This window comes from Gambusia affinis, linkage group LG08, assembly GCF_019740435.1.
Source record: "Gambusia affinis linkage group LG08, SWU_Gaff_1.0, whole genome shotgun sequence".
Classification (NCBI taxonomy): domain Eukaryota; kingdom Metazoa; phylum Chordata; class Actinopteri; order Cyprinodontiformes; family Poeciliidae; genus Gambusia; species Gambusia affinis.
In genome coordinates, this window is record NC_057875.1 from 13,913,083 (window position 1) to 13,925,279 (window position 12,197).

Here is a 12,197-nt window from a genome sequence, read left to right on the forward strand (position 1 = left end):
CCAGCAGATCTAATTACAGAGAAGAAAATAAATACACTTTTTACCTCTGCATTCAGTTAGCTGCATCTTTCCAGACGAGGAAGCTGCAGCAAACAAATAAAGGTGTGTGTGAGTGTTCTTTTTTCTTGCAGGCACATAGACCTGAAGTTTATTCTAAAATAACTTGCCGTGGTCATCCGTTTATGAATTCGTTTATTTTTACCTGCAATATCTTTTTAAAACATCCTTGACATTTTTGTAGGAAAAGGTTTTGTATGTCAGTCCAATTTACGTCAAAATAATTTTAAAAAAGCCTAATTGTAACAAAATATTTTAATGGAACATGTTTAATTTAGGACATTTCCATTTTATCATTAGCTGGGATTCAGAGGTACTTCAAGAAGCATTCTGCATACACTAACAACACTGTTAGAATATATATATTTTTTTAATTTACCATTTTTCTTTCTTTAGTCTGTAAGATTTTTGCTTAAAAAAATTAGTCACCTTCATCAACTGCTTGGGCCATGAAGCCAAAATTGTACCGTCCTCAAAATACAAAAGTAGCCCAGTTGCCACATGAGAGCAAGAAGACAATCAGCTGCTGATGTTATCTCTGCTTAGCTTTTTAGCTTTGACTACTTGGTGGATAAGCTTCCCATTCCTGTTGGCAGTATGACACCTAAGAGGACTATTAATAAAATCCATAGAGTTTTTAAAACTCACTTTAAAAAACCCCTGAACTATCCCTTTAATCTTATTCTGAAACAAGATGCAGTTTGCATTTTGGTGTGTTTAAGGAACTTTGTGCTGTTGAAATACCTGTTTCAATATAATGACCTCCAAATATTTTTGAGGTATTTAAACAGATACGTGATCCTTGGTTTGTGACAAACAAGCTCACACAGTATTAAGAAACACTCCCACACCATGATGCCTATCCACCATGATTGGACAATCCCCCAACTTAAGAGTTGAAGGATTGTCTAATATAGGCCTAAAAACTTTCTTTGATCAGTCCACAAATTGTTGCACCATTTCAATTTACCTTAAAAATGATTCTTCTTTTTACTTCTCCAGCCCATGTTTTTCTTTTTTAATAACATAACTTCTTGGATGTGTTGTGCTGACATCTTTGCTTCACATTGGCATCTTTTAATAATTAGATTACATAAAGGTGACTGTAGAGCTTCTTTGATCACTATGGATTGATTATTATTGGTTATTTTCCTAATCTTTAATCCATTTCAATGGCAGCGTTTCATTTTCTTCAACATATTTCAGGTTTTAGTTTGCATTTAAATATACTGTATTATTAGCTTACCCCATACAGTCAACTTACAGTTCTGATGAACATCAATTTAAAAAAAAAGCCAGCTTTAAAATAATTACACGAAATCAATTTAAATTTTGACACGCATGCGTGTCAGGTGTTTGGTTTGTTGATTCTTCTACAAAACCTACTTTTAAATCAATTACCATGTAGAGATATAATTTATAACATAAGCGATGATCGATCTGGTCAGTGTTGTTGAAATGCTGTTATTTGAACACCTCTGTAGATATTGACTTAATTTAAACCAAGAAATTCCTCCCTGTTTGGAGCTGAAGAGAGCTGAAGTTTCTCGAAGGCGTTCTGGCAGCGCGGCTCACTGCAGCTGCATACACGCCACAGACAGAATGCTGGCACCCTGATAAAGCCTGACGCTCCGAGTGAAGGAAACACATTTGCAACAGTGGCGTACGGCAATAAAGAAGTGATGAACCATCTGCTCTCTTGTGTGGCGTTTGGCGCATCCAGGGAAGAATTTCAGCTGCCGGAAACCCTTAAAGTTTTAAAAGCTGCCAGTAAAAACAAACTCAGTCACATTTACGCAACAGCCAAAATCTTTTTAATCCAGCATGAAACTCCGTCTCCACAACTTTAAACAACCATTATTAGTTAAATAAAAAAAGAGCTATAAAACACACATAGAAAAAGCAATACAAGATATTTCCTTTTTCAGTTACTGCAATTATTCCAGCCTTTAGATCCAAAGGCTTTGATTCAGCCGGTGCAGAGCCAAGTCTACACAAATGGGAAATAAAGCATGTGGATGCCTGTTTAATGTATGGAGCTGACAATAGAAAGGGAGGGAACTTCACCTTGATGAAAATGTTCTGGCAGAGCAGCCTCCCAAAATCAATATACCACACGCTCTGTGGGGAAAATGAGAAGAAAATGATCATATTTCTTACCAGCAGCAACCGATTGGGACAGAGCGGCGAAAGGTCGGCCACGCAGCTTTAGGCTAACTGATTTCATAAAGTCATTAAAGAAAGAAAAAAAGAAGAAGAAGAAAGAAAAAAAAAAACAATGAATGTCTACGAGTCAGTAAGTTTCTCTGAGTGATGTTTCAGATATGTGTTCCTACTGTGGCTCGACTGAGAATGGAACGTCCTCCACATTTTTCTGCTCTAACAGCCGGAGGGATGTTTTATCACGGCGTCCCACTGTGTCCAAGAAATCTTCAAATTAAAGTTTTGAAACTATTAATGAACAGCAAGCAAACCTCCTAATTCCCCGCTCTGCGATCTGCCAGGAAATAAATATATATACGAAACGAAAATTTATCAAAGCTCGGCTTGGATTTTGTGATCCATCAGATGTGTGCTTGATAAAGTAATGAGCTCCGTGGTTTAAAAGGTTTCATCTCTCTCTCTCTCTCTCTCTGTATATATATATATATATATATATATATATATATATATATGTCTTATCAGTAAGTTATGATAATTCTTCACAGATCCCAGCCTGCTGTTACTACATGTGGCTCTAGAGTAGTTATGTAAGGATGGTGTGCAGGATATTACAACCCAGAAATATGTGCTTATACGTAGCAAGACGTTTAGCATGGAGAGAGCTTATATGACATGAAATACAGCTTTGCATTATGGGAAGTGTAGGACATAAAGTATGCAGGGTTATAGTTGACATTTTGCCTCCTTGCTGCTTTCTTCATACCAAACTGCACTAAATGTTACCCCTGGAGTCTCTTGCTATTGCCCCCAAAAGTGGGTCCCCCATGGATGAAGTGGTTAGAATGGTTACAACATTTGCATAACACCTAGTACAATGCATTGCAAAAGTATTCATACCTCTTAAACGTCTCCCTCTTTTGTCTCATACATTGATATATTTTTAATGGGATTTTATATAATAGACCAACAGAGAACTGTGGACAACTATGAAATGGGGGATAAATTGTAAATGGCTTTAATTTGTTTTCTTACCAATAAAAATTTAAGCACGCAGTGTGGTGTCCATTAGTATTTAAGCCACCGTTTGTAGTGCAAACCATTGGCTTTAAAAGTTACATTATTAGTAAATCTGCTGACAGGATAATTGTTAATTATGCCCTTAGAAAATCTGGCCCTAACAGAGGAAATCTGATGAGAAAGATGTTGTAGAGGGAAAGCCATTAAAAGTCCAATTTAAAGGTTGCAAAATGCTGTGTAGAGGGAAGACAAAACACATGTACTCCCAAACTACTTTGTGAAACCACAAAGGTCAGATGAGCCAACAATGCAAGTTTCTGAGCTACAAGAAAAATACTTTGATTAAAACAAATAAATAAAAAATGGTGGTATTATCATGCTTGCAGGGATCTTTTGCATCATAAAGGGACAGGAAAGCTGATCATGTTGATGTGAAGACAAAATGGAGCCACATAAAGGTTGATCTTTGAAAGATGACACACCCCATAAAACTGAGCTGTAATTTCAGCAGAATTTGGTTTCACTAAGTAGTGTGGGAGGTGAGTACTACAGGTGTACTTCAGACCTTTCAGGTATTTTATTTGCAAAATATAAACATGTACCCTCTTAACTTCACGTCACACATATATGCCGCCTTGTGGTCTATCACATAAACATCCCAGTGAAATACACTGAAGTTGGTGCTTTTACCAGACAACATGGACATTTTTTTTTAAACTTTTGCAACACACTGTATTGGTGACAAAATTAAGGACATAATGCATATAACAGATAACATAAGTGATTATTGAAATCAGTTAAATTATTAAAAGGTAAATAAATAGGTAATGCATTAGGATGTAGTGCTGATGGGACAGTAAGGCCTGTATTTCTCCTTCATTGTATCACCTCTGCACAGTCAGATCTCACACCCTCCGTACCACAGTGTGAGAAACCGCGGCGACTGAAGCTGATCCAGCTACATCAAGCTCTGCGTCTTGATAAAAGCTGTCCTCTCGCTCTGACTGTCCACTTCCTCCCTGTCTGATTCAGACTCACAGGCGACGGTGTCCTCGTCCGCCCACACAGTGGGGATCCCCTTGTAGCATATCCGAGCCTTCCTCTCCCGCCCCCGCTGGAAGCCCAAGCCAAGGCCCAGCCGTGTCCTCCTGGTGTCTGAAAACACAGAGGGCAGTTTGGTCCTCCAGGTCAAAGCGGCGTCTCCTGAGCGCACCTGCAGCAAGAAGAAGACCCCGACGAAGGCAGCCAGGATCAAGGCACAGCTGAGAACCGCCACGGCAACAGGAAGCTGAGAGGGCGGAGCAAAACTGAGTCCTGGCGGTTCTTCAGCTGATCCGCCGTTCATGTCTGCTCCCGCCGCCACCGCCGCCGCTGCTGGTGTCTTCACCTCCGGCTCATCTTCTTCACCCTGCAGTCCTCCGGTAAAGGGGGATTTCCTCTGGACCTGATTCTGGTGCAGGCAGGAGGTGAAGACTAGGTGGCTGTGAGTTGGACAGGAAAGGCAGTCTGTAGGCCCAGCGCCTGAGCAGGTGAGGCAGGATGGGTGGCAAGACAGGCAGGCCTGAACAGAGGACAAGTCCACCCAGTTCTCCAGGGAGAGGTTGAGCAGTTGTGGGCCTGACGTGAAGCCTGGGGGGCAAAACTTCACACAGCCCTGGAGGAAGAGGGAGAAGCCCCGGCTGCACTCTGGAAGAGGACAAAAAAAAGATCAGGGAATAAAATAATAATAAAAAAAAAAACAACAGTGAAAAATACTCAACAACATCACTGTAGCGTTTTTATTTTAACAGGTAATGTGAACATTAACCTAGAGAGCTGTCTCAAAGGACCAGAGATTCTGTCAAAACAAACTCTGCTGCAGTCATCGGCCCAGCATCTCCAAATATGATCTGATGTTTTTGTTTGGAAGCTATTCCACACATGCAGCCATCTGATTGGTTAATCATCGCCCACCAAACACACCAACCCTGCAGGTGAACTCAGGACACTAATAACCAGGAGGCTTTCTCCTGGACTCAATGGAATTGATCGCCCATTCCCTCAACATTGGCTGCATTTAAATTTTTTTTATTTATTTTGTATGCAGTTTTGTGTAAAACTGGTGAAAGATTGAAAGTTTCCCCACAAAGTGTGGAAGCATGCTCAGCTTAACACAGTGGTTTATTTTAAGCTGCATTCTTCATTGCATCAACCTCCAGTTGCAGTGTGACCCAAAGTTTGGACCATTCAGGCAACTGTCCCCCGGTGCCAGAAGGAAGAACGCCACCTGCCATCCTTGGAGCAGAACCAGGCAATAGTGCACCTCTTGCAATTTTACTCTGAGCTTCTGCTCCCAGCATGCGAGGACCACAGTTTGTGCCAAGACACCTCCATCGGCCAAATGGAGAGACTGACACCAGGACTGCAGGTCCACGGAGACCCGGGCTGCTTCAGCGGGAGTCAACAAAACAGCAAGTTGGGTCTCAAGTAAGGCACTCTGTTTTTTCTACTGTTGCTGCCGTCAAAATTGGGGAGTCTTGAAGGCGATCCTGGGATTTTGATTCAATCACGCCTCCATCTTTCCCCCTTAGATCAACATTAAATATTAAGAGTTCAGAATTATCTAACGGTAAGACTCTGAATCAGTTGCAGTTGTTGATTTTAGTTTCTGTTTCCCTGTTAAATATTAATTCTTTAATCTGTACTGTGTTGGCCAGAATTACTCTTTTTAAATAGCCTGTTTGTTATTTGACACTTTCTTTGTGTTTCTTAATTAACAGAGTAGACGCCGGTTGATTATTTGAAAGAAAAAGATTATTGATTTTGTTGGTTATGAGCTCCTGTTCGATTTCATGTTGAATTCAAATTAACCATGAATCCGGAGAAATACACAGAAATTTCAAAGTGATTTATTTTAGTGTGATGTCCAGAGCTGACTGGAAATGAAATGTTTTCAGCTTTCAGGCTGGTTCCGAGAATTTATGAGACTGTCTGACGTATGAACATTAATCAAAATGTCTTTTGCTACTAGAAAATAAAGAAAAACTTTTCCTTAGTTAATTTTAATTAAATATTTTTTTGCAAGCTAAAGGGAAAAAAAAAACTACACATAAAAAACTAACAATTTTCTTTTAATATATATCTTTTCATTCGCCTGACAGTCATTTAAAGATTTTCATTTAAAACTGGATGAATATTTTTTTTCTCATTTAATTCCAGCCTGGGAACACATTGACCATACAGTTTGTTCCCAGCAGCCTGTCACAAATAAAACTAAATATATTTCCTTTTCTTAAGCTGAATCTGTCAAAAAAAATAAAAAATAAAAAATAAATAAATAAATCTAACAAGCGAACAAGCAAAAACCCCCCCCAAAAAACTAGATAACAAAATCCAGCACCTAAAATATTTCTGGACCAACAGCGTTTGCCAAAGAGATATTAGCTGAAAACCAGGGATCTGTAATAGTGATAATATTTGATATATTTATTGTGATAAAAAACTATCAAACAATAACAAAAAATATTTATCATCATGTTGTATCTTAGGGTTAGGGTTTAGTCTATCAGCCTTTAGGAGCCTCAAACAAACACAGCTTTAGCGATAAAATCTGGTATCAAATTGGCAATAACATTATGTTGTGTAAATGTGCTGCTTCACAATAATCATATTCAAGATTGTCTAAATATAAACTGCATTTACAGATTTTTCAGAAGGAAAATGAATTAAACAGCAATGGTACATGAACAATATTACAATCAGTAATATTTTTCAGAAAATTGAAACACAGGAATAGACCAGCTGATGTCTATGAGGTCAATGTGTTCTTGACAGACAGTTATGATATTTAAGAATCACCTTAATGCAATAACACCTCATGTGTCAGATGAGACAAAACTGTCCCCACTACAAGCTCCTAATTCAAAGTAGATTTTTTTTGTACAACATATTTGTCATGTTAACACTGGTGCACCAGTGTGTTTTAATGCCTCAATGAGCCGCTACGGTCATTACACAAGCTCCAGTAATCACAATGCCAAAGAGGAGATTCTTTCAATCCATTTAGCAGGAACATTCTAAAAGAATTTCTGAGAATGCTCCTGAAAACCTCCTTTATCATACTGGTTTTACCTTGAAACGCAAATATCCCCCCCCGCCCCCGCCTACACAGTTTGTTAGGTTGTCAACATGTCTTGGCCACAGCCAGCCACTGACGTAAGAGTAACTGTGCTTACTGGATATGACATCCTTTTCAAGCATCTTCAATGAAAAACACAATAAGAACATTTAGCGTGCTCTGAATGATCTGGCATGAACAAAACATCCAGAAGTTGAGTAGGAACATTTATTTACATTAACCTTCTGTTAGTTATTTAAATGAATGAGAAGTTTAAGTATAATCATCTAAGAAAGATTTCAACATGTCAGTGGAATCAATCTGTTTCCAAACCCTCTCTTGTAAAGTTAATTTCTCTCCATTTTTAATTAAAATTGAATTCTGTCTGAATACGCTGAGCCTTATTTAAACTGAATGGACAACATGATGAATGGTTTAATTCCCTCAAGCCTCCATCAGATGTAATCTTTTAGTGAGATTAAGAACAGAAACATCATCTGTTCAAAACATCTGGCTTGAAAAGATGATCTTCAAACGGCTGACCAAGATGAGGATGTTGATGATCATCAGGAACCTTCATCTAATGTGTTTGTTGCTCGTAGCTAATCAATTTTACTGTGATCTCATGTGTTTGATGATCATTGCTTTAATGAATTAAACTTCTGAGGTCAATATTTTATTTTTTTAATTTTTTGGTAAAATAAAAGAATCACTGCAAGAATTACAAATGAGAGGAAAAAAAATACAATCATACTTTACACTCTAACACAATGAAAACACTGAACAGTAGACTGCTCCCTCTAGGTCAGAGGTCAGATAGTGCCTGAAGCGGAGAAGCCTCGTTTGCACTAATACGGAAGCTGCTCTGGTCTGTTGTGGTCAGCAACAAGCTTCCTGCAAGTTCTTCATTTTCCTGGCTCAATTTTATATTTTTCCCGCAGCTTCTAAAACATTCTGGACATCAGACCACAAACCTAGTTGGGTTCAAGTCTCGGGACGTTCCATGAATCAAGAGGCAACAAGATGCTGAAGTTAAAGCTCTGATTAAACAGTGTGAAGAGGTTGTTTCTCAACTTTATTCCATTTTGACTAAGATAGATTAGATCTTCTGGCTGCAGAACCTGAACTCTCCCGAGGGATGCCTGAGTGTCCCTCCTGGACCTGTTATTCTTGTGACCCAATTTGAGATAAGGTGAAATCAGTGGATGGATGCAGCAGCAGATACAATATATCTGTAACACAGCCTTTGGGCTTTCTTAGCTTTCTGTGGGCTGCTGTTGTTATTTAAACACTTAAATAACAAAAGTTGATTGTCCTCCATCCCTAAATGAGAACATTTATAAGAAGAATCTGGTGTAGTAGATCAGAATTTAAGTTTATTTTGCCTAAATAAAAAAAAAGAAGTGTAAAACAGGATTAGAGAATACTTTATTTGTCTTCATACAGTTGTGGGAGCAACTATTCTATTAATCATCTCAAGACATTTACTCCTTTACCAGTGCCTAGATATTTTTCAAATTTTCCAGAAATCTCCCCAAGTGTAATTATCTTCTTGTGCTGACAGAAAATTTCTCTTTTCTGTCTCTTCCCCTCATATATTTAGCATAATTTCTGGCAGTTCTGGATTTCACGTCTGGAAAGTCATTAGGAAATTGGGGGTGTGTGAACGAAAGGATTAGCAGTGAGAGCAGATTTAATCTGAATGATTAAGGAGAGAGAGACTGATGGATCAAAGAAGAAAAAAACACCAACCTTGTGTGTCTCTGTTGAGATTGTCGGAAGCTCTTGCATTATTGTGGTTTTATTTTTACCTGCTCTTCCCACTATGCCCAACACGTTTTGTATGACATATGGCAACGTGCTAATTTACGGTGCACAAATAAACAGATGCACAAGGGGGGCTGTGAACGCCTCATCTGTATTCACAGCATTTGCGTTACAGACGCCACGACGCCCAACACATGCAGACCCGATTGTCTGCATGTGTTGGGAGTTTTGTTGTCTGTTTCATAACAGACAACAAAACTGTTATGAAACAGTGCTTTACCAGAGTAATGTCTTTACATCCCTTAAACTTTTCCATGTTATGTCATGTTAAAATTATGAACTTCGAAGTGGAAAAAAAGATTAGTGATATTTTCAGACCAGTTTTTTTTTTTTTGTTTCTGTGGGAGTTTACATATGTAGATGCTGAACTTTGTTTGCTGTTCATTTTTGAAGAACATTTATAGTATATGTTTAAGCTCAGAACTCAGTGGAGGAAAGGGTTAGTGAATGTGAGTTTTCAAGACTTCCCAGATACTCTGTCTTAGATTTCACCCTGGACTTTGGTCATGTTTTCAGGGCAATGAGGAAAATTTATATTTAAGGATCCCCCTTCCACATGTCTGCAGTGCCGTCCACATTGTGGCAAACTGAAATCATAACTTCTTATAATTTCTTCTTGCCAGATTTATGAAGGGCAGAGCTCATAGTTGTCCTGTCAACATACTTTCCCACTTGATCCATCTTTTCTGCTTATTCTTCTACTTGCCTGTCAGTTTCAGTTGAGGCTGCGTCTCAACAGGTTTTCAGTTTTGCAGCACTGCTTTTCTTACATTAAATGTTCAAAGCTTATATTTTTTGGCCTCCCTCGGTCCTCATGAAGCTGTTTGTTCACTAATGTTGGACTTACAGTCAGAGTAAATTACATCGAGGTGGGCACTATTTACTAGCTACATGACTTCTGAAGGCAACCTATTTCTCTGGAATTCATTAAGTGGTATCAGAAAAGAGGGGAGAGAATACATGTGCATACTTTTCAGACTTTGAAAGCTACATTCTTCCACTTGGCAGTTATGGTCCACTTTGTATTGCTCCATCACAAAAGCCCAAGTTCACTTTGTAGCGTAAAAAAAAAAAATGCATGGATATTTTTGAAACGTGTTCTCTGATCCAGTTGAAATGCTGCGCGTCAGTGGAGGAAGAGTGTTCTCACCAATACAGATCTGCTGGGCATCGAAGGTCTTGCAGCTGTTGTTGGAAGGTCGAGGGAAGTCGGGCGACGAGGGGTTAACAACGCTGGGTCCGGTGCCCCACAGGGTGAGGGTGAACTGACTCAATACACCTGTGAGAGGGAAACAAAGAAGTGAGAAGTTCAAGAGGAGATGGAGGTAAATATCAAGTTAGCAGCTCTCTGTGGGGGAACAGAGTGAACTGGCTGAGAAGAGAATGTGGGGGTGGAAGGAGAGGAAACAAGTGATGCGAGTGGGGCCAAACACAACTCAGGAGGAGGATTGACACCAGCAGAGGAAGAGAAAGTACTCCCATTTCATTTCTTCTGCAGCTCTGAGTAAACAGAACCACAGGATACACATAGAGATGTTAACTCTCCTCAACCATAAGATAAACTCTGAGGTAAAAAAAAAAAAAAAAGCAGCCCCCAATGTTGAAAATGAAAACCTTGTTCAGAGGTTTTGATTCAAAAGCTGTAAGATATTTTCTTGTAACGGCCGTCGACTTTTAATCTGGACGTGCTTCTGAGAGGTTCTCCTCTGGGCAGCAAAAAAAAACCCTACACACCTTGTCATTAGACGAGGAATAAAAGAGGAACTGAAAAGCCTTTTTAATGAAGCATGAAAACATGCAGTGAGTGAGATTGGAGTTGGCGAGAGGGCAGCTGATGCTGACATTACTGTGGTTTTGAAGTAATGTATACAGATTAATGATAATGAGCGATTTACCATAGTCACGTCCATTAGATGCAACGTTTTCTATCTCTAGGGTCCACTCTCCCTGTGGGTCCTCGTCCCACGAGTGGGTGGTCATAAAGGCCCAGTCGCTGAACCCCTCCGAAGAATAGTCATTGGGCCTTAATAGACAACAAGAGAAAACTTATTTTCTGTTTTATTTTTTAGTGTGTGTGGGAATTGCTGAATAAAGCCTGGTATAGAGCAAACACTCCCCCCACACACACACAAACATTGAGTCTGTCTAAAAGAGAAGGGTTTACGTCATGAAGCGGCATCAGAAGAGCAGCGTTTAACTGTGTACCTTGGGAACAGCAGGGTGGAACGTGTTCCCAGTGGGCTGATGAGATGAATGGCCAATTTTCCTCGCTGGTTATGGGAAAGAGTGAGGCGAGCCTGAGCGTGCTCCAGAGATCGGACATACTCCGGTCGCCCCCAGCAGGCATCAACGCTCTTGCTGAACACCAGCTTGTTCCCGATGTCTCTGCAGGGTTGTCGAGAGGAGCGGAGAGTGGTTAATGTTGTGTGTCTGCAGAAAACGGACACAGGCAATCACACTGTGCTAAGAATCTAAACGTCTTCAACGGCCTCAGGGCAGATGCTGGGAGGGATGAGGAGCCAGCGAATGGATTTAATAAAACTAAAACCCTCTGCTGTTCACACACACATCTTCCTCCCACAGGAAGCCAAAAACTGTTTTGCTCAGTTGTAGGATCTGCCATTTCCAGTGGTTCTAAAACTTTGAAAATAAGAGAAAACCTGAATCTTATATGCTGTTACATCACTTTTATCCACATGGTAATGTTTATTTATCACGTAAGACTAGGCAACTTCACATTCATGTTAGTTTTAAAACAGTTTTACTGTAAATTTTCAGGCTTTGTTTTTAAACAGGTATTATGTTAAGCTTTACTTGCAAACTCAAATATATTTGAAAAGTAAATTTGATTAAATTCATATCAGGCATATTTAATACACAGACAGATACATGCAAAGAGATTATTTCTGTCAATTTAGCTGATTATGGGTTACAGATGATGAAAAAACTAAATTTAGTCTAAAGTTAAAATTGAGTGCGCTGGATAGATTTGGGACTTAGGTTAGGTCAGTTATTCAGTGAAACAAACACCATGGTA

The 12,197-nt window shown here is 39.4% G+C and overlaps 1 protein-coding gene across 1 annotated transcript in view; it reads right to left on the reverse strand.

The window, feature by feature from the left end:
- Nucleotides 1-1,848: 1,848 nt before the first annotated feature.
- The window catches only part of furinb (furin (paired basic amino acid cleaving enzyme) b), a 115,147-nt gene continuing 104,798 nt past the window's right edge, over nucleotides 1,849-12,197 (reverse strand). The window contains exons 12-15 of the mRNA XM_044124731.1: nucleotides 11,366-11,545; nucleotides 11,056-11,183; nucleotides 10,311-10,439; nucleotides 1,849-4,923 (exon numbers count right to left, since the gene is read on the reverse strand). Of these exons, the coding sequence (XP_043980666.1) occupies nucleotides 4,196-4,923; nucleotides 10,311-10,439; nucleotides 11,056-11,183; nucleotides 11,366-11,545 (1,165 nt within the window). The 3' untranslated portion in view covers nucleotides 1,849-4,195. The remainder of the gene's footprint in view (nucleotides 4,924-10,310; nucleotides 10,440-11,055; nucleotides 11,184-11,365; nucleotides 11,546-12,197) is intronic.